The 22,564-nt window shown below is 57.6% G+C and overlaps 1 protein-coding gene across 4 annotated transcripts in view; it reads right to left on the bottom strand.

The window, feature by feature from the left end:
• Positions 1-22,564, bottom strand: part of GRB10 (growth factor receptor bound protein 10) — a 112,849-nt gene that overhangs the window by 8,380 nt on the left and 81,905 nt on the right. For all 4 annotated transcript variants that reach the window (XM_072955484.1, XM_072955483.1, XM_072955482.1 and 1 more), the window contains exons 7-16: positions 20,305-20,461; positions 15,689-15,804; positions 14,672-14,740; positions 13,338-13,475; positions 12,193-12,303; positions 10,722-10,820; positions 4,403-4,480; positions 2,978-3,094; positions 2,208-2,274; positions 1,908-1,995 (exon numbers count right to left, since the gene is read on the bottom strand). In XM_072955484.1, coding sequence (XP_072811585.1) covers positions 1,908-1,995; positions 2,208-2,274; positions 2,978-3,094; positions 4,403-4,480; positions 10,722-10,820; positions 12,193-12,303; positions 13,338-13,475; positions 14,672-14,740; positions 15,689-15,804; positions 20,305-20,461 — 1,040 coding nt within the window. The remainder of the gene's footprint in view (positions 1-1,907; positions 1,996-2,207; positions 2,275-2,977; positions 3,095-4,402; positions 4,481-10,721; positions 10,821-12,192; positions 12,304-13,337; positions 13,476-14,671; positions 14,741-15,688; positions 15,805-20,304; positions 20,462-22,564) is intronic.

Here is a 22,564-nt window from a genome sequence, read left to right on the forward strand (position 1 = left end):
GAGGATGCACCCCAAGGGGTGCCAACACTTAGGAAACCAGCCCAGAACACAGAAGGGGACGCGCTGAGGACCACGGGGTGGGGGGGTCCGCTCCTCCACTAGGAACTGAAGTCAGGCACAGGGGGCTCTCCCGAGTGTGTTTATGGGTCCCTTCATGCAGGAACCCAGAGCTGCTTGCGCCCGGGGCGGCGGAGACCAGAGCCAGGACACAGCCCAGGGTCTCGCCCAGACGCTGCACACGCGGGCTCGTTTAGGACTGTCCTCATCTGACAGTGAGGGGAGCGGGGCACAGAGAAGTTAGGCGATTCCCCTGAGGTCACACAGCCGGCAGAAGAATGAGGACGGGAAGTGGAAAAAGTCAGAAGAAGGAGGAGGAAGACAGAGGAGAAGGAGCAGGGAAGACACTGATAGGATAGGACGCGTAGGACAGAAACTGCGACACCAAACGCGGAAGCCGGGCAGGGAGCAAATGGGGGCTCGTTACACTCCCCTCTCTCCTGTGCATGGTTAGATTTGCATCGTAAACCTTTTCGAAGACAAAGAACAGAAGGACCATTCTGAGCCTGGCAGCTTCCAAGGGCCTGCATTTCCAGCAGAGCCAGGGCGGGGCGCTCTGCCAAGGAAGTGAACCAGGGCATCTGAGGGACTCATCACGGCCTCCTCTTGGGGTCCAGAGACAGGGCTCAGGCTGAGCTCCGGAGTGGCCACCGCTGCGGACGACTGTCCCCACCCCACGGGTCAATCACACGTCCATTACCACACCCTTGGGCGCGCCCCTCCCATTCACAGCGATGCTGAGCGTGGCCACACGGGGGTTGCTCTGACCAACGGGACCTCAGCCCTGAGACGTGCTCGAGCCCTGCGGTGGGACCTCTGGCTCCCGACAGCCTCACGATGGCCCTGATGTGCATGGACCCAGGCTAGCCTGCTGGAAGCCTGTGCCCGTCACCCTGTATCCATGGCCACAGCCAGACACGTGAGGACAGCCATCCTGCGGCCCAGGTGACAAGAGCCACTCAGCCAGCCCCAGTGGTACAGCTTTACTGTTTTAAGCCTCTCAGGTTCGGGGTGGCTGGGGTCTGTGGATGAAAATGACGGCCAGCTGCATCAGCAAACAAAGGACGCAGACCTCAGCCATCAGGCACTCCCGTGGTCCCCAGTGGTGAGCCGGGGCGGGGAGGGGGTGCTCAGGATGCAGACAAACGGGCTGCCTGCTGCCAAGCCCTCAGCCTCTGCAGCCACCCCCAGCGGTGCCCTAGGCAGACTCAGGATGGGAGAGAACAGGACACTGGCCCTGAGCTCGGGTGCACATCAAAGGAATGATTCCAGTGAATCCAGACTCTTGCACCTTCCCATACAGAGAAAAACACTAAGTTCTTTAACTGGAGATATCTGGTTCCCTTTAATTAACAGTCATCTTTTGATGTTCCGACTACCCGGTCTTTGTTGCAAAAACTCCTACAAATCCTGGCTCCTCCCCTGCCTCTTCGGAACGACCTGAGAGGCGGCCTCCCGGCTTAAGTCCTTAGAAATGTCTGTGGAATAAAACAGAATGCTCAACTTGTGCTTTTTTTTTTGCTTTTTTTCAGTCGACAGGCAAAAGCTAACGATAAAGTGGAGGCAAAAGTACAGCTTTTTTCCCCACTGGCCCACAGCCTTCTTAATGCAAAATAAGTAGTGTGTGCTCATCGCTTCGGACTTCATCAAAGAGGCAGAGGATGGATGGAAACGGACCGCAGGGCCTCTCCGCCAGCCACTTCCCAGCTGTGCGGTCCCTGAGCACACACGGCCTGTGTTTAAAATGCGGCTCCAGCCTCTGCCCACCAGGGCCGGACGCCCAGGGGAGGCGAGCCGGCCGGATGCCCGGCGCAGCAGGACCGCAGCCCTCGCCCGAGGTGGCCCCTTACCCGTCCACGAGTCCCTGCTGTTTAATGAGCCTGTGTGACTCCTCCCTGGAGATCCTGCCGTGGAACCAGTGCTGCGTCCTGTGGATCACTGTCGGGGGAGAGGAGGGGGACCGGTCTCAGCCCCTCTGCGGGAGCCACTCCCTGAGAGCCAGGCCAGATGTACCCGGGGCCCCCCCCCCGATTCCCGCAGCTGCACCTGTGGGTGCTCCGGGCGGGACCCTTTGCGAAGCCCAGGGAGGGGCGGAAGCATGTCTGATTTCATTTGGGCACCAAAGCATCCGGCCAGCCGGCCGCCTTTACCTGTGCTGAGGGTGGAGGGGAGGAGGGGGCTCTGGCTACCGAGGGCGCCCAGCCGTGTGCTTCGCTTCTGCAAGAGAAACCGCCACGTTAGCGCTCAGATGGCACGACCGCCATGCCAGCCGGGGCACAGCCTCGCGGGGCCCTGGACTTTGGGGTGACACTCCCATCGGAGCCCGAGGACAAAGAGCTTGTGGGTCGCAGCTGTTAAAAACAGAAAGGGGAAGGGTGTAGCTCAGGGGTAGAGCACGTGCTTAGCACGCACGAGGTCCTGGGTTCAATCCCCAGCACCTTCTCTAAAACTAAATACACCTAATTACCTCCCCCCACCAAAAAAATTTTGAAAAAAATCAAAAAACAAAAAGAGAAGCATCCAGATGTATTTCTGACCACACCAGGATCCCAGCAGAGCCTTGTTTTTCACACAGGAGACACCCCAATAAGTCTTAGGGAAGAAGCACCAGGCAGGTCTGGAAACACTGGTCCAGGGGGCCCACGTGCCGGGGGGACGTCCCCCTGTCCCCGCACACTCTTCAGCCAGAGGATGGGGAAGGCTTTCTGAGCCAGAGCCCGTGTTTTGCACGTGGGTCTTTAAAACTCAGAAAAGCGTGGAAGATGGGTGAGTCTCAGGAAGTCGAGCCTCAGTGAAGACACTATACGAGGTCAGAAGACACTGGTGAACGGTCGAGCCAGGATGGGGATGCGGGCTCCGTGGAGCGCGGTGCGGTGCAGGGCCCCGCAAGCGCGAGGCGTGAGCGGGGCCACGGCCTTACCCTCCAGGCGTGGCCTTCCTCCAGGGCTGCGCTCTGGGCCTCGGCCGGGTTCTCGATCACTCTCCCCGTCTGCCCCGAAAAATCCATGGCCACGAGGGAGTTCTCCGAGACGCTGCGCTGGAAAGGAAAGGCCGCAGGTTCTTAATGTGGCGGGAAAGGAGCCGCGCAGGACGTGGGATCTCCACGGGGAGGAGGCGTGAGGACCCTGCAAGGGCGCGAGGGGACAGGCCAGCCCCCACCTCCCAACTCCCCGAGGATCTGGAGCTAAAAATGGCTTTGGTTTTTCCTAAGAAGTTCCGATCCTCTCCAGGGATTCAAACGCTGCTGGGGGGCTCTGGTGCCCCCAGGATCTGGACCGTGTACCCCTCCACATGTTCCCTAACGTGTGTTGCAAACAGAAGCATCGAAGGTGAGCCTGTTTTCAGCAGCAGCCAAGTCCCTCCCTCGGGTTAAGTCAGTTCAGGAAAGAAACATGCAGACTCTTTCTGCAGGATAACATTTTTTTTTTCTCTTTTCCCCAAGAAACCACCAAGCTATTTCTACAGTGGCTGCAGCATTTTGCATTCCTGCTGGCAATTTAGAAGACTTTTCAGTTTCTCTGCATCCTTGTCAGCATTTTGAATTACAAGGCATTTATTTTTATTTTAATTTTTAAAAATCATTCTTAAAAAATTTTTTTCCTTCCAGGTTTATTTAGGTATATTTGATACACTGCACTGTCTATGTTTTTTTGGGGGGGAGGTAATCAGGTTTTATTTATTTTTAATGGAGGTGCTGGGGATTGAGCCCAGGGTGTCGCGCATGCCAAGCATGCTCTAATTTTGTATTTTATTTGTTTCCAGGCTTCTGTGTTTTGTTTTAATGGAGGTACTGGGGATTGAGCCCAGGACCCCGTGCTTGCTTGGCACGCCCTCTACCACTGAGCTATATCCTCCCCCACCCCCACCCCCCCGGCAGAATAATTTGACATCTCCCAGGAGTGGATGCAGAATCTTTAAGATCCCATTTTGAGAGGATGGAGTGTATGTTTTTGCACTTCTGGGAAGGAAAGTGCAACCTGAGAACACAAGAAGACTGGCTATCATCTCTCAGTTCTCACAGGGAAGGACCCCAGGGGAACGGTCCACAGCACCACGGATGCCACGGCCGAAGGGGACGGAGCCACGGTGGGAGGGGCAGCCTCTCAGTACAGCTGAGACATCTCTGGGCTCTTGAATACAGCTCGTAAACGGAGCCACCTCGGGACACAAGCCCGAGGGGAGATGCAGGCAAGGGGAGAAGGGAGGCGGAGGAATTCGCTCCAGCAAGACCCACCTGCTGGGAAACGCAAGGCAGTGGGATGTGCGGGCCTCTCCGGGACGCACAGGCGCTCCTGGCGCCCCGGCTGGGAAGGACCGGGACTTGGGGGACGGCAGCTCGACTTACCACCGGCGTGGAGAACGGGGACGGCGCGGGCTTCCTCTGCTGCGGGACGCGGTAGTTCTCGTACAGGAGCACCCCGTACTGCAGGGAAGGGGAGGCCGGCGTCGGTCACGGGGCTCGCGGAGCTCTCAGAGCCCCAGAACGTGGCAGAGCCACGGCGCCCAAGAGCCACGCAGACACAGAAGACCAGGCACCCCCCTGCCAAGAGCCCCCTGAGCTCAAGGACCGTGACGGCCCATAACCACCAGCCCAGGCGCCTCGCTGAGTTCTCATCCTTCTGGTACCAACGCACTGATGAACTGGTCCTTCTGGTGAGTGACGGATGCCAAGGGTGGTCTTGGGGGCGCCCTGAGTCACCTGTGTGCTTATACACATATTTTTTCCCTTCTTTGGTCTTAATTTGACCATCTTTTCTTTTTTAAAGAATTCAACAATTCTATCTTTATTGTTTAATTTCTTAAAATTTTTTATTGAGTTATAGTCATTTTACAGTGTTGTGTGATCATCTTAAAACGTCTTGAAAGGGACACTTAGATCACTGATTTCAAGCCTGACTGTTTTTTTTCCCCAAAATATATTCAAGACTAAACATTTATCTCTTAAATTCAACTTTAGCTGCAGTTTGTCGTATTTCTACATTTAGCCAATTCAGAATATTTAAAAACTGTCTTCTGTATTTCGTCCTTGACCTATGAGCTGTTTACCTAGCTTGCCTTTTCAGTAGGTACACAATTGTGCCTTACTGCATGGTAATTTTAATTATTATGTTTACTCTTAATTACTGAAGAAGATGAACATTTTCTGCATTTACCACCTTCAGTTCCACAGCTACGAATTCACATTTTTCTTCCTATTTACAAACCCTAGAGCCGTCAGAGTGATAGTTTAATTTGTGTAAATTCTTTAGAGTGTTTAAATATTAAGCCTTTGCGTACAAGCTACAGTATAAGTTATTTATCTTGTATTTTGTTTCTTATTTCACGGGAGTGGGTTTTAAAGAAACGTTTATAGCACCACCAGTCTTTTTTATGTTTTCCTCCATTGCTTCAAAAGAAAGTCTGACCGTAGAAGCATTTCCCCTTCTTTTGTAATACGTTTCTCATTTCTTACATCTAATAAATGTGACCCTCCGAAGTGATAAAGAAAGAAGGTGACAATTGCTGTCTGGCTTCTGTGTGTAAAGACACGGCAGGGATGTTTCTACATGAAGCAGAGTGTCTACTTGGCTGTGCCGAGGTGTTGCTGCTCACGTCCAGAAACATCACAGACATAACACACGTCACATTAACGCGCTAAACAACATAGCAACACAAATAACGAAACGCCAATTCTTTCACCTTGGAATTTAAAACAAATTTTTTTTATTGAGGTATACAGTTCATTTACAACGTTGCGTTCATTTCTGGTGCACAGCACCGTGCTGTCCTGGAATTTAATTCAACATTTAATCTTTATCTGCTTACACGAGACGGAGCCTAAGTTTAGTTCTTTGCATAGAGAGTGGGAGTCATGGTCCAAAAATGCTTCCTGTTCTTGGGTTCAGCTCCACGGACACAAAATGAGTGTAAAGTGTGCTCTGTACCCCGAGGGAGCGACAATGTTGCAGTCAACACTCAGGGAGCAACAATGTTGCAGTCAACACTCAGAGACGCGGCGATGTCACACGGGTATTAGCAGAGAGGGAACTGTGTGGCGAGGGGTGAGTCTCCACGTAAGAGGTCACGTCCGACCGGGTTCCTGATGGACAGCTCAGCCCCAGAGGCGTGCGGGTGACCCAGACCTCAGCATTCGGTGTCATTGTCACTCCAGGTTCTGTGACAGTTCACACAGCACAGAGCTTGAATACTGCTGAAAACTTCGAGAAATTCATTTTTTTTTTAAATCCTTCGATTTCTCCTTCTGGGTTTCTCAGTCAATGGTAAGGTTTTTCTGCTTTTGCAAAGACTGTCCATTTCATCCTGATTTAAAATCCAACGGTAGGTAGCTCGGCACAGGCACAGTATGCCTTCACTGTTCCCACTAGAAAAATTTACTTTTGATGCAGTTTAGTCCCCCCAGTGTCCATCTATCGGTGCAGAGAAGAAAGACGTCTGTTCCTGCCGTTCAGACGGTGAGGCCGGGGCTCTGCGCACACACAGGCGGTGCAGGAAGGGATGGGGCAGGGCTGGGTCCCCAAGCCGCTTCCGAGTGGCGATGCGCTCCCGAGAACCCGCCAACGGCGGACTGAAACAGCACCCGTGTGCTAGCGACTGGCCCGTCGGCCAGGAGTTTCTGGCCGTGCTTTGCCCTGGAGCAATGGGTTTGCTCCTCCTGGGCTCCTGGGGTTGGGTGGGACCAGAGGAGCAGGCTGGACCAACGGCTGTGTCAAAGGGTGCGTGTCATTTACTGCGGACGGGAGACCCTCGGGCCCTGCCTTGCCTCCCCGGCATCATTCAAGACAGGGCTGCACCTGCCAGGCCCGAGTCAGTCTTTGCTGTCACAGACGCTGAGACCGGGATTCCCTGCCACTTACAAGTGATCTGATGTGCCGTCTAATTCATTCAATCTGTTAATCTATTTCAGAAGTTGCCTGAGTGGGGAAAAGGGTTCTGCTACATAAAAATAAAACTGGGAACCACTAGATGAGACGTATCATCTTGTAGGGAAGAGGGAGGGGGAGAAGGAAGGTCTGTAGCAGGGACTTCTGTTCTGTTAGATTTCACAGAGAAATCAAACTTGGGGGCACAACACTGTAAAATGACTATAACTCAATAGAAAATGTTCAAAAAGTATGATAAATGCAAAACAAAACAAAACAAAACTTGGGGGGAAAAATCTGCGACTGTCCTAAGGCTTGGCAACTAATTTGCCAAATAAGAGAACACACACAGAGCCACAAACCAAAAGCGAACCACTGATCTACCACCGGACTGACACTATTTTATAAAATTAAGGCAATCTGAAGATGAATTGAAAAGGACAAATCTCAGGCGGAAGAATAAAGCTTTTGCCACGAGCACAGCTGGCTTCATGGGAAGTTTACTGCAGTGTCCTTGTCTGTTCTGTTCCGCCACGGACTGACGAGAGGATGTGTCTCCTCGAACTGTCACCACTGAGAGGGCTGGCTTTAGGGGACCACGAGCCCGGATGGTGGGGTCCAGAGAGGCCGTGAAGTTGGGCGTGAGCGAGCAGGCAGGTGGCATCACCGGACGGGACGGCTGGACACGCCTGAGCCTGCGCCCACATCCCACCTGGGGGTCCCATGGGTGCCACCCGAGGGGCACGGAGTCCCAGCCGCCCCATCTTCTGTGACTCTCTCTCCACCTGCACTGGGTTGGGGGGGGGGCGCCCGGCCCTGCTCCAGGCTCCCGGGAGGATCCCACAGGGTGACACAACATGGCAGCGAGCCTCGCCAGCGCATTGCCTCGGTTCTGCACAACCTCTCAGCCCTCCCAGACGGCTCTGCCCCCCACCCCCGGGCGCTGGGAGCCGTCCGCGGTCCAGGCGCGTCCTTCCAGACTCCGAGCGCCTGTGCCCCGGAGGCGGGGGGGGGACAGGCGCCCACGTGTCCCCGGCTGCCCTCCTGCACGTTCATCAGGCCACCTTTCCAGCGTCAGGTCGCTCGAAACGAAAGCAGCTGCTCATCACAGGACCCGGTGTTGACGGGGCAAGAGCCTTCTCTCGGGGAAGAGTTTCCATGGCCATTTAAGAACCTTCCAGAAGATGGCGGGTCACTAACGAAGTGTTCATACTCCTTGCGCAGCCTCCAAATATCTATGAAGTTATTTACGCGACAATGCAATAGGGAGGTGGTGGAATAAAGCGGGGTCATATCTGCCGGCTTGATGCCCTGAGAGTCCCTGTAAGTTGAGCAGTTTTCTCCTCTGCAGGCTTAGGTTATAATTTCTTTTTCTTTTCTTTTTTTTTTTTTTTAAGGAACTATAGTTGTGTTGGTGCTTAAAGGCACAGGAAGGCACCAGGTTAATTCAAAGCAAGCCTTTCCTCTCAAAAAAGCCCTGGGATTTTCACATGATCCAAATGGCTACAGTGATATTAACCACCACGCAGACCTCATTCCTGGACGGAGCTGGGGACAGTGCAAAGGCAGAGCGTCAGGGGCCCGGGGTCCCCAGGCTGACGTCGGTTCTGAAGCTAAGAATCCGGCGTGGGTCTTCCACGTCCTCCAGGCGTGGACACGGCACATCTGACCCACTTATGGGGACCAGGGTGTCGGAGAGTCACAGCTGGGAGCGACCTCTCGTCACGTACTGTGGGCAGGAGCTTCCCATCAACCACAAAAGGATGCGACACAGCGGTGCCCGGGTCTGTGCCGGCCAGACCCCCTTGGAGGCCCAAGACCTGGACCCGTGAGGTGGCGCAGAATCCTAGCCCGGACCCCCACCGGCCGACTCTGCCAGCCCTGGCAGGGGTGCCGTCGTGGGCTGACTCCCGGGACGTCGCCAGGCAAGGCGAGAGGCAGTTTCCAAAAAGTAAAGGTCAAAGCCACAGACGGGAGTCTGGGCTGGTCCCCACTTCCGTTCAGTTCAAATTCTCTGAGCATCCACTGAGTTCTGAGCACCAGGCCACCCCAGCCCTGAGGATCTGGGGGGCAGCCAGGCTGGGTGGTGCCCGGACCCGGGAGCAGGCCCAGGGCGAGCACGGGGAGGTGGGCAGCGGGACGCCCTCCTGGTCAGGTCCTCGCAGCCTGTGGACTGACTGCTGCCCTGTCTCCCTGCCCAGGAGGCAGCTGGGGATCCTTCAAAGGGTGTCAATCCCTGGTACAAAATACACCTTGTTCCCAAGGCAACGGGCGGGTGCATCGCATGGAACCCGGTCTTCGAATCATGCTTTCCCTTCGGAACAAGGCAGTTCGAGCCGGGGCCGGGACGGAGGACACTTGCACATCTGGGAGGAGCGCTCACGCCGGGATGCTGCTGCTGGCTGCTCGGCAGGGGCGGGAGGCTCCGGGGCGTCACCAGCCGGGATGGGGAGGCGTAACCCTACTGCTGTGTCCGGTGAGACGGGCTCCAGGTCCTGCGGCGGCCACATGGCGGGCTCCAGGTCCTGCAGGAGTGGCACTTGGCGAAGTGGAGGCCATGGCGACGGGTGTCAGGTCTGCCCTCTGCACTGCGATGGTGGTCACCCGTGTGCATCACAGGGCTGCGTGAGGAGCTGATGAGTGAGACGTGATGCCCGGGCCACGGTCCACGCTCTGAAACACCCACGATGTCGCACTAGCATTTTACTGGACACGTGCTGCTGGCACCGATGATGAACCCCGTCCTCATCACCGCTAGGAGCTCGGCCGCTCCCGTCTGTGCCCAGTTACGTGATGACCACACCCAGGGAGACCCCCGCCCTCCTCATGCACAGCTTCCCTGCTGGCTTTTTCCCAGACAGATTATATACTTGCAGACGAAAAAAAAAAAATCACACAAACATATAAAACCTTACAGGTTCCCCTCCCCCGCTGCCCCGTCTACACCCCAGGGTAGCCCTTCATCTTCCCCTGAAGTCTCGTGTTTACACGCATGCCAGCAAATCAAACAGGCACTTCCACGTCTCCTTGCCCCCCCACAATAAGGGGAGCGAACGCATCCACTTTCTGCACGCTGCTTTTCGTTAATAATGTCTCCTGGAAGTTCCCCCACGAGAGAACCCAGGGGAAAGCTGACTCCCCACCCAGCGGCAGAGGACGCCCCCAAACGCCTCCCCGGTGACTCACAGGACGCCTCTCCGGCTGAAGGTCACTTGGGCTGAAACCAGCTTGTAAAGGAGCATCCTTTACATTCCTTCTTCTCTTACAAGAGTGATACTTAAATTTTGTGGACGTCGGGGCCCTAAGAGGTTCCGGACACGCGGGGTGTCTGCATGCCGAGGGACATCCTGTGGGACCTCAAGGTGAGGTGCCCCCACTGCTGCGCACTGAGCGTCTGATGAAGAGCGTACGAAGCTGCCCTGGCGTTACCGTCACACTGTAAGGTGTCCCTTCTAGAACTTACTGTCAGGAGACCTGCGCCTGGGGACACCTGGTGATGTCCAGAGGTGCTTTTGGTGGCGGGTGTTATGGGCGTCTCGTGGGAGAGCCAGGGAGCTGCCAAGTGTCCTACACGGCGCAGGACAACCCGCCGCCCCGGCCCCCGACGCCAGCAGGGCCGAAGTGGGGAGCTGGCTCCCACCCCCCTGATGTTACGCCTCTGTGAGAAGCCTCTGAGACACTGGGCAAAGTGTGTGGGGACCCTGGATGACCAGAGCATGGAGACCACACACGGGGGGGGTGGGGGACGGGCACCTTCCCGGGGAGACGCGGGCTCATGCACGTGGCCTCGGGGCACGCGCGTACCTTGAGGAGCCTGAACGCCGTCATCCAGCACGTCCTGCCCTGCTCGTCCTCGGCGCAGAGCAACCGCAGCTCCTTGGCCTCGCTCCTGACTTTGTTCGGCTGAAGGAAATAGAGCAAGACCCAGTGAACGTGACACAGGGGCGCAGAGCAGCCCCCACCCCGCCCCTGGCGCGCGACCAGCGGGGGGTCCCGGGAACATGGCAGGTGCGCGCACAGCATCAAGCGCCGCTCACCGCCCCGCCGTCCCCCTGACAGTGGATCTCCAGGGGGACAAACAGGGAAGCAAGCCATCCTGAGGAGGTGGCGGGTGTCACGGGGACAAGGGGGACTCTAAATGTGGGGAGGGGAGCCTGCTCCCCGCTCCTGGGTTCCAGAAGGACCCAGCTCCACAGCTTCCCTCCCGGGAAGACGGAGGAGGCAGCTGCATGGAGGGCCATGTGGGGTTAGCCGGTGAGGGGAGAAGCCCCAGGGGGTGCAGGGGAGCTTGAGGGGCCCCAAGGATGGACCCGCTGGAAGGGAGTGACACCACGGGAGCCCCTGGACCCAGACCCGAGGGGCAGTGCTGGGGTGGACACAGGCCCAGCTCCCCACTTCGGAATCTGGGTGGGGGGGACCCCGAGGGAGCAGAGTGACAGCCCCTGCGTGGGGTGACCCGGGGAAGCCAGCTCTGCAGTGCAGGGGCCGGTTGGAAGGGAGAGCCCCCAGCTCCCGGCTTGGCCCCCGCCGAGGCCGCTTCCCACTGGCGCCCAGTGCACCTCGGGCCATTAGCAGGTCTGCCTCCTACTCCTTGCACCCAAAGAAGCAGATGGCAGGCATTTAGCACAGAACGGGCTCCTTGTGCCCCGTCTCCTCCTCGGGACGGGGTCGAGCGCTGGCTCGGACATGGGCCACGGGGCTGGGTCAGTTCCCACCCTGGAGCTCCTGGGAAGACTCAAGAGGACGGACGTCAGAGTCCTAGCAGAGCGTCCCGTGTGCAGCAGGCATTGGGTACAGACCTGCCAACGTGATGACCAGCCTGACCACGGCCTCGCCCGGGAGAAGAGGGGGCCCTGCCCACAGAGGCAGGTGTGTATGTGTGCACAGGCATGCACACAGTCTACACGCATGCACACACACACGTGCATGCGTACACACGTGTTGTGTGTGCACGTCTGAGTGAGTCGGCGCTCTGGTCACCGATCCACTGTCCCCGTGGCTGGAAGCCCACACCGAAGGCGTCAGCCCGCTCAGCTCCCTGGGGGCCACCGGGTGACAGGCTGGGGGTCGCCGAGCCACTGGACCCCACCGTCACATCCTCTGCTCTTCCCTGAGCTTCTAAGCCACCCCAGGACCAACACATCATATGCACACGAGAAACATTTTCACAGGAATGGATAAATCCAGCAAGAGCCGGAGGTCACCGGTTCGAGCCCAGTGCCTGGGGCGTGCAGATGCTCAAGGACTCTCTCTGGAAGGGCGGCGGGCGGCGTACCTTTATGCAGAAGCCGAAGTCCGTCGGGGCGCCGTACTGCTTCCGGCCGGCAGTCAGGGAGAACACGCCACTGTCCTCCAGGTCGGCCAGCAGCTGCAGGTGCCGGGGCTCCTGCGGGAGGGGGTCAGGTTGACGCGGGGGAACGGCTCAGCGCAGCCACGGGCCGCCGCCTCCCCTCTGAGGTCCGTCCGCCGCTCAGAACCACCGTGGGGAGCAAGTGCGACATTAAAACCACATCCTCCCAGCCCCCCCTCCAGTTTGCAGACAGAAGGCTGCCCCATCCAAGCTCCAGGGGCCTGACATTAAAAGGGAAAACCAGGAGAAGGCGTGGAAGCCCAGGTCCCAGGGCACACGCTCGAATGTGGGAGCCGCACGGCGCTGCGATGCGGGGCGCTCTGAATCCAACTGTCCCGTCACCGCTCGCCGCGCGCCCTCCTCCCCGACCCCCCAGCCCACCCCTGGGTTCAGCCCGGTGGAGGACGGAGCCTCCGGTGCTCATCCGAACTCGGCCATTAGGAGGTTGCCCTTCCTCCCTGCGCAGGTGAAGACCCCACCAGCAGAGGGACACGCTCAGCGAACTCGGACGTGACAGGGAGGAACAGGTCAGAGGGGCCAAGACCCCAAAGAAGACCCCAGCAAGGCAAGCCTGCGATGCCCCAACTGTCTTCACAGGCATGCAGCTGCCTTCCACCCCTCCCTTCCTCTCCCCACCAGGGATACACGCAAAACCGCAGTTTTTTTCTGCAAAGCGTCTGCAGTCCCGTGCATCAGATCGCCACGAGGGTGGCAGTGATCTATTTATTCCATGTTCTTCGGGCCAGCGAGGATGCCAGCTTCCAAAGGTTGGAAATGAAGTCCGCACCTTCCAAGGGACTCAAGGCAGCCGGGAGGCTCTGCTCCCCAGCCCCCCGAGGGGCCCGGGCTGGCCAGCATCGTGGTGACAGTGGGATGACGCAGCCTGGGGATTCCCAGGGCTGTGTCATCACCCGGTTTCCCCCATAGAGAGGCAGACCAGCCATCTGAGCTGTCACACCACCGTCACCGAGCCGTGAGCCTGGAGGAGCCTCAGATGCATCCGGAGCGGAGCCCGCGCCTCCCCTGACGCCTCCCGGCCTCCCAGACTCCCCGCTCTAATTAGGGCTCACCTTCGACGCTCCCTTCGTGGAATGGTAGAGGCCGGACCTCCGCAAACAAACGTACAGCTTCTTCCAGGACCTGCGCCCCAGCTCCCTCACGTGCAAAAACCCCTGGATTTCAGGGCAGCTGCTGGCATTCAGAAAAGTCTGTCGAAGGGCAAACGTTACGGATCAGATGGCGCCGACGGCAGAGGACTAACATCGATACGTTCCAGGCGTGACTCACACTGAAATATCCGACCAATGACTAAGATGCTCCTATTTTGGGTCAAACTGAGTGTTTTCAAAGGACCGCTTTCCCTTCAGAAGTCTTAAAAATCCCGTCAAAACTGGCGTCGCCTAGAACGTAATTAGGGTTTAAACACCTTCAAGCAAGCGGACCTGACACTGACGAGAACTGCAGTGTCCTAACTCCCCGAACGAGACGGTACGTGTTAAGGATCCTGCTGTTCATTTTGGGTCTCTGTGAAATACGAAGTCTGACCACCAGAGCTGGGGCAGACAGAGGGCTGGGAGAGGCCCCCGGCCCCGTCACTGTCGCCACGTCCCCGCCAGCGGAAGCTGTGTGACCGTGTTTGTCTGCACGAGACCCCTCCGGGAACGCCCCCCCCCCGTCCCAGCTAACTCTTTCCACAGCCAGCACTTCCTTCTCCGGGCAGGAGAGGTCGGGGGGCCAGGTCTGGGAGCCGGAAGGCCACGGGTGACCTTGGTGGGTCCCCTCCACTGACTCAGAGGGAGTCAGTTCACTGTCTCACGTGCTCTGTTCGGAGACACGTTCCTAGGGGCGCAGGGCAATACCCCCGACTTCCCTGGGAGAGGCTGCAAGTGTGGGGACGCACCTGCTGGCCCGTCTGCTGGAGGGTGCGGGAGGGGAAGGGCCAGGTTTTCTTGGAACAGACTTTAGAACGCCAGGAGACCATTCAGACAGGGGTCCTTATCTTTAAAGCACAATAAATTACTTTCAAAAGGATTTTACGGCCACCCAATCTTTTTTTTTTTTTGCTATAAAGTGGACCAAGTACTTTCGTAGGGGTTTCCAGGGATGTGTGCTTGGAGGAGGGAGGGTAGCTGGGGGCCTCGCAGGGAACACAGGAGCCGGGAGCTTCTCCTGGGAACGCCCAGCCCTACTGCCTCTAAGTCAGTTTATTTGGTTTATAAATTCTTGCTTCGCTTTGAAGGCGCCCGGCTACACAGAGCTTTCCCGGGTTAACGTTTGCATCTGGTTACTCTAAAGCCCCCTGGGACCCCAGGCGCACAGGTGAGGAAGAACGCGGTTGCTCCCACGTTTGACAAGGCCACCGAGCACTGCTCGAGGGATTTGCAGTGCAGAGGCCCCCCCGTACCTGCAGGAGCTGGCTCTGACTGCCGTTTGACTGCTGGCACCAGGTCACCATCTGCTCTGGGAAGAAATTCTAGGACGTGGGAAAACAAACAGGTTCCAGGTCAGTTTCAATGCCGGGATTAAAAACATCACGATGAGCAGTGTTTGTGTTTAAAATGACGGTCTGTTTTATGGCTTTGTCACACACGGGAAACAGAAGCGGAAACAAATCAGTGAGCCTCAACGCAGAGGCGAAAGGATGCATCTGTCCTTAAAGGCGGGATCAAGCCTGGAGCGTCTATTACGTGCACTGACTCACACAGGGCGGGCCAGCGCAGAGGGCTGCCGAGCGCACGGACTCAAGAGACACAGGTGCACGGCACGGGAGGAGGGCCTGTCAGAACTAGGAGATGATCCCACGGACAGAAAGAGGCCTTTTCTGGTGCGCTGCCCAAAAGAACTCATCACATTTCTTTCTTTCAATAAAAGCAGCAGCTGGACCATCAGAACCAGGTCTTGCTCCCCAGTCGCCACCGCTGGGTCTCAGGATGAGGATGGGGTGCGTGCAGGTACCCACGAGGGTCCCCGCCCTGCTATCCCACAACGCAGGCATCCCGCCCTCGGAAACATAGAAAAACCAGAGAGACCAGCTCAACACGCCTCGTGTTCATTTCCCGATTTACTCCTCCGCAGATCACCCCAAAACGGTATTTGCTATTTGCAGAGAAGAGCGAGTTTTTATTTGGCCGAGTATCTGACCAAGTGGCTCCAATCTAACAAAGACCTTCCAGTATAACTGAAACAGCCTGCCCTCCTCCTGTCTCTCTGTTTGGAGACCAACCCCTCATCCCACCGTGGCTGATGGTTATTCTCGGCCAGTGCAAACATGCTGAACTAAGTTTCAGAGACGGGGTTTCGAGCAAGTTAAAAAGCAGCTCAGGTTCTCAAACGCCACCCGCCACCCGCCAGTCAGTCATCGTGTGATCGGCTACGAAGGAACTCAGGTTCCAAACCCCACATCCCAAGCCGCGAGACTCACCGTGGGGTTCTTGAAGAATTCATATTTTGCGTAATTCTTCCGGAATAAAAATTTACTTTCGCTTGCCATGGTGCCCTCCACCTGCACCACCAGCTCATGGTCTTCCAAGCACCGCTCTGCGGAGGAAAAGTGCCACGTGGTGAGAGAGCCCTCAGGACATCTTCACAGCCAGCTGCAAACCTGGGTGACTTTCTGTGCTTTAAACATCGCAAGGGAGGGTGGGGTCAACAGCTCAGGTGAACTGAAATCCCCCTTTAACGCGTCACCAAAGGCATAAGAGGTCTTGGAGGAGGAATTCAGGTCAGCCCTTAATTTTACATTATTTCTCAATTTGGCAGCAACGAAGCATCAAGAAAGACTCTGAGTGAGTGATTCTGCCTTTAAATGAAGGACTTTCAGCTCTTGGAAAGAACACAGACGGTAAAATTTGGGAAAACACCCAAAGACAGAGAATGGTGGGAGGGCTCTGAGCAAAGAGGGTGTCCAGGCAGGTGGGGAAGGGCTTTTCCACTGAAGTCAGTTGCCTAAAAGGGCGTCAGGGAGCAGAGAAGGGGAGGCGGCCGGGCGACAACGGCGCACATCCGCCTGGAAGCCGGATACACCCCAGGGCTGTCCTCACAGCCCGGTTGTGTTGTTGGGACGGAAACACATACTGGACAGCACTCGTGCAAACGTGCTCACACGCACGCACACGCTTCAGTGCGTCACCGCGGGAAGGCATTTCCCGCACATTCTGAACAGCCTGGTTCCACGTGGAGCACGAGGTCCTGGACTCGGCTCTGCTCTGCTTTGATGGTGTGACACCCCCCCCGCCCCCCGCCCCCCGCCCCTCGCCACCACCGTGTCTCCTCAAAGCTGCTGTCCCGGGGCCACGGGGAACCAGGCTGGTCACACAGCGGGGTGAACCACAGCAGCAAACCCATGGCAGCCTCGACGTGCGAGCTGACGCCGAAGGGTAGGGGAGGAGATGCTATGGAAGGGACCCACCAGGGCCCCGTCGGCCCTTCGCAGCCCCCGCCCCCCTGCGCGCAGCCCCGCCCCCTGCGCGCAGCCCCCGCCTTCCTCCGCACAGCCCCCGCCCCCCTGCGCGTAGCCCCCGCCTCCCTGCGCGCAGACTCGCCCCCCTGCGCGTAGCCCCCGCCTCCCTCCGCGCAGACCCCGCCCCCCTCCGCGCAGACCCCGCCCCCCTCCGCGCAGACCCCGCCTCCCTCCGCACAGCCCCCGCCCCCCTGCGCGCAGACCCGCCCCCCTACGCGCAGACCCGCCCCCCTGCGCGCAGACCCCGCCTCCCTCCGCGCAGCCCCCGCCTCCCTGCGCGCAGCCCCGCCCCCCTGCGCGCAGCCCCCGCCTCCCTCCGCGCAGCCCCGCCCCCTGCGCGCAGCCCCCGCCTCCCTCCGCGCAGCCCCGCCCCCCTGCGCGCAGCCCCCGCCTCCCTCCGCACAGCCCCCGCCCCCCTGAGCACAGACCCGCCTCCCTACGCGCAGACCCGCCCCCCTGCGCGCAGACCCCGCCTCCCTCCCTCCGCGCAGCCCCCCGCCTCCCTCCGCGCAGCCCCCGCCTCCCTGCGCGCAGCCCCGCCCCCCTGCGCGCAGCCCCCGCCTCCCTCCGCGCAGCCCCGCCCCCTGCGCGCAGCCCCCGCCTCCCTCCGCGCAGCCCCGCCCCCCTGCGCGCAGACCCCGCCCCCCTACGCGCAGACCCGCCCCCCTGCGCGCAGACCCCGCCTCCCTCCCTCCGCGCAGCCCCCGCCTCCCTGCGCGCAGCCGGCGCCGGATCCCTAGAAAGTCTCCCCTCCAAGGAGGGACGAAGCGTGGAGCGACAGTTTCCAAGTCAAAGCCATCTCAGGACGCGGGAGAATCCGGGTCCACAAAGGTCCCCGCCCCCGGGCCACGGCCGTGCACAGCGCACACCCAGCCTAGGTTTTGATGCAACAAGGATGGTTCCTCGGTGCAGACGTATTTAAAGCCCGGATTTGCCAAGGAGAGGAAGTTCCTTCCCGTGATGGGCGGCAAACTCCCGCACCCGAGGGAGGGCCAGACTTGGCAGCCCCAGTGAACCCCGCCCAGGCCCACTGGTCCCCGGCTGCAGAGAAGAACCTGCGGCAGGTCCGGGGGCTGCGCCGGCTTCCAGCACTGGGGCCGGCCCAGGCCCAGCGCCACTCACTGCAAACCAACCCCCGGCTTCTCCCGGGACTTTCGATCAGAGAAAGCATGTCTGTACTTACAGGGAAGAAACCAAATGCAACCTGGTAACCTGCTGATGTTCGGCTTCGAGAAGGAACATTTTTTTTGCAGGTAAAATGAGGAGAAATAAAAGGGGGGGACGGCCTGCATCTTGGAAATCATTGCTCGTCTCCGCGTGTGACAAGGTTTGATACTGTTAAGGACATTGTATCTGAGCTGCAAGGAAATGCTCAATTTCTGAGGCTAAACACGGACTCTGACGCGGTCGGATGGGGCCCACTCATCCTCCCGCTGGCGGGGGGCCAAGGGAACCGCCTGCCTTACAGCTACGTGAGCGTCGACCCCCTCTGGCCGGAGCCACCGGCCTGGGGAAGGTGCAGGTGTCCAGCAGCATCCGCGACATGCAACCTACAACTTGAAAGCGGCTTTCCACGGGGAGAGTCAGTGACAGGGTCCTGGGTCCTGCTTCCCCCAGGACTGGGCGTCTCTGACCACCGGATGCTGGGTGATAACTGAGGAATACGGTTTCCCCCTGAGTGACAGCTTAACTGATTTTTAAGAAGCCCTAAATGATGCGTCTGGATCCCAAACAAACAAACAAAAAAACAGGCAGGGAAGGTCCAGGGATGGATGCTGCGGCGAGCGCTCTGGGCGCGGAGGGAGGTCTCCGCGGGCGTGGACCCCACAGGAGGGCGTGACTCGGTGGGTCTAAACCCTGCAGAGTCGGGGGGGAGGCTTTGAGAAGCCAGGCGCCGGGGAAGCGTGCACCCCACCTGCTCACAAGAAAGGACTGAGGGTGGAACGTGAGCAAGGATCTCCGAAGGGGGTCTCGTGCACGTGGTTCAGCTTTCTGTCAAACTTTGATCCCAAAGTTCTTTTTTATTTTTTTCATCATTTGAATTCTCCCTTTTCCACTTGGTTTTATATTAAAAAAAAATGTACTAGAGGGAAGTACATTAACCCATCTGTGAATAAGAGAAAGAATAAAGAATCAAACACAGGAATGTCGTATCGCTAGGGGCACCGTGTGTGCACTACCTTTTTTTTTTCTTCCTCCTCCCTCAGAATAATTTGTTCTTCCCGTGGTGGGTCATTTCCCAAGTTTTAACGAACATAAAATCTCTTTCTCTACTAGATAATGCTCCAGGAATCAAAGGTCTGCCACGAGAAATACGCAAACCAAAATTTCTCAAGCGGTGTGCATGTGAAAATTTCCTGTGCATTCGCACCCGTTTCCAACGCTAAGGGCATAAGAGTAACTTCATGCGTTAAAATCTCCGCACACGTTTTCTTTCATGGTCCCTCTCAGCCTAAAAGGGCTGTCAGGTGTCTGAATGGGATTCCAATAAGATTCATTATATTTGGGTCCCACTACGCAGCTGTGCTCTTAGGATTACGTCTGTATATATGTCTGAGTGTGTGTGCATGGGTGTGCACGTGTGTGCATGTGTAAACTGCAGGGTTCCAACTACTGTTTAATTTCCAAGTGACTCGTGTGTCAGCAGACGCTTTTGGTGGCTCTGCCGGACCACTGGGGTCCATCCCTTCATGCACGTCCCCAGCTGGAGCCTGCCCGCCGGTGTCCACAGAACAGTGATGCTACCAGCCGCTCTGCGACTGGACAGCAAGAGTGCTACTGAGTGCAATGACTTTTCCAGACCCGGAGGCTCCACCTGAACAGAGTAATTTTTCTAAAAAGGCTATGAGGGAAACTGTAAACTATGGGAACAAGTTTGCAGCCTCGCTCCTCCGTGCTTGGGGACACAGAAGAAAACACAGCTGTCGATTCGGAGGAAGTTCTGGTTTTAAATGTGTGCCTGTGATTTTTGTGAGCACCTGCACGTCCTCCAAGAGGAATTTAAATGAGAGTCTGAAAAGCTTCTCTACCTGAAGCAGACCATGCGAGCAAAATGATGAAACCAAAAAAAAGTGAGTTCTGCAAATAGTACGTTATTAATGCAAAATATCCTCTCGCTTTCTCCCCACACACACGCAGACACGCTGTATCTGTTTCTCCCTCTCTCTGTGAAAACATTAGGAACCACTCAGAGACATCGAGTAAAACTCAAGGGTCCGTGAGCTTGCTTCCACGGCAGGCGTGGATTCCCGGGGCCCGCCCTGCGCCCTCCTGCAGACTGTCACCGCGACCCCCCAGCACTGATGCCACAGTGGGGCCCCGGGGCCCCTCCAGGCTGCCCTCCCCAGACCAGAGATGTGCAGCAAGCCGGCTTCTGCAAAATCAGAGGGACCCTTCCTCCTGCATCTGACCCTTTGGGAATTACCGCTCCAGCCATCCAACAGAAGATTCTGGAAGCAGCAGAGGGGAGAGCGCAGGAGGGGGCAGGCGGGGTTTTAGGAGAGAGGGAACAGGCAGAGGCGTGGAGGACGACACGGGGACCGCTGCCACACGGGCTGGCACCCCGGGCGGCTCCCTACCTAACCCCAGGTGCGGGTGGCACTCCACCAGAGCCCAGCTGTTGTCGTCCACGCAGTGGCTTCGGTACACCAGCCACTGGCACAGGTCCCGGGCCGTCGTGTCCGCGAGAATCTCCACCACCCTGCTCGTGCCGTCCTCGCTGAAGACTCTGACATCCTGCAACACAAGGAGGGCACCTGCAGGTGAATGGAAACCAAGTCGGACAGGACACGCAGGGACGGCGGTGCTCCAACCCACGGACGGCTGTCCCTCCAGGCAGGCGGTGCCCGCCGGCGTCAGGGCTGCAGGGCCAGCCCGCGTCCACTCTGCCCCTGGCTCCGGTCCCCTCGGATGGTGCAGAGCACGGACAGTGACAGCTCGATGTTCTTAACACGCCCGGGACATCCTGGGGACCTCGTGGCCCGAGTAGAGCGTGCGACCGCTTCCCCATGGGATGTCTGAGGAGGCAGCAGAATTCAAGTGATGCTGGTGGCCTTGGGAACCAGTTGAACCGATGGTAAAAACAAAGCCACAGAGGAAGGTGGGATTTTAGGACAAAGGGAGAAGGCAGAAGTGTGGAAGACAACACAGAGACCGTGGCTACCCTGGCAGGGACACTGCAGGGACATAACTGTCACTGACTGCGCCTGGCCTCCCTTCCCCGGGTCTGGGGTGCAGCGGTCAGCACCCACTGCCCCCTCCTGGCCCCCGCCACCTGTGTCTTCCTCACTGAGGCTCAGGAAGAAGATGAGGGAAATTAACTTGAATACATGGAAATAAAAAATACTAAAAAGATGGGCGTTGTAAAAACAGTCCCAACATTTTTGGGCTCTTCTCCCTGCAAAATCACGTGCAAGCTTCACTTCCCAGGGCTGTGCAAAGCTACTGCATGTGAGCGGCTCCCAGGCAAGCCAGGCAGAAACCCAGAGGGTCAGAAAGAAATTGCCCAGCTACCGCAGCGACCAGGGTGTGACCTTTAAGGGAAAACGAGATGCTTAAAAAAAAAAATCTTACCTCCACGGCATGGAAAAAGCAGTCAGAGGAACAAGACGGCGTTTTAAGTGGAGATGGCCTCTGGGAAGGGAGTTTGTCCCCAGCCTTTCCCACCGTCCCTGGCAGGCAGGCCCCGCTCCGGGCGCTGACCCACTGGGGGCTGGCTGTGGGGACGGAGCCTGGAGACAGGCCGTCTCCCGGCAGCAGGGAAGTGGCTGCCAGTCTGTCCTGGGCTCGGTCCCCTAGGTAGTAAATCAAGCCACGCCAGGCGGATCAGTTAGGTCCCTCCTGAGATGCAACTGCCCCCCACGCCGGTGCCCCCTGCCCGACAGCACAGCGCTCGGACGGACACCCTCCAGAAAAACCCCTGCCCGTTCCCCCCACGGCAGCCAACTGCCAGGCAGGAGGCTCAGAGCCTGAGCACGTGTGCTCTCTGAATCCAGGGCCGTCTGCCAAACCGCTCGGAAATCTTTCTCCCTGCAAGTCATGCCGTCAGGTGCAAGCGTGGAGCTGGGGCTGTCTGTGGCCCGGGTGTCAGCCGGTCCTGAAGCACTGGCTCCAGCTCCCTCACTCTCTGTCCCTTTTCTCTGAACGTTTATCTCCAGGACAGACTCTGAGTGTTTATTTCCACTGCAAGGAGTCCAGGAGTGAAGTCCTCTGGGAAAGGCATCTTCCCACAAGGGCCGTCTCCACCGTCCCCCAGCTCCTGGCCCCGAGGAGTTCGAGCTCACTCGGCTGGAGGGGAGGCAGGGGCAGCCTGGGGGACAGCGCCGTCCAGCTGGGCAGGGCCACCGTCCCCACCTGCCACCTCTCAGCCAGCCTGCGACCCCAGAGGGATACCCGGGCGGCTGGATCAGGACCGAGGGACCCGCTTACAACTCACATTCATTTTTAAAGAAATCCACTCCTGTCTTTTCCGGAACTTACATCTCACTCACTCAAAGTCACCCTACTTCCAAACAAGTCAAATATTCAAACACAGCTGATGTGTTTGGGTCTACGAAAATAACGTTTAATTTCAACAGAGGAACTACGTCTCGTCTACAGGTTAAAAGCTTTTTCAAGGCACACGCATGAACGTAAAAGAAGAACGAATTTAGAAATTACGAATGAGTTCATACAATTGCTAGTTGCATTTTCACATTTCCCACCCCGTCTTCTGCGCCTGTGTCAGATGCAGCCACGCAGACCAGCGTATTCCTAACTGTCCTCTTTCCCCAAGTTTCCCAGCGAGCCGACATGGGATGACAATGAATGATCTGGTCTCCAGAAAATTTAAACGATGGT

This window comes from Vicugna pacos, chromosome 36 (assembly GCF_048564905.1).
Source record: "Vicugna pacos chromosome 36, VicPac4, whole genome shotgun sequence".
NCBI classification, from domain to species: Eukaryota; Metazoa; Chordata; class Mammalia; order Artiodactyla; family Camelidae; genus Vicugna; species Vicugna pacos.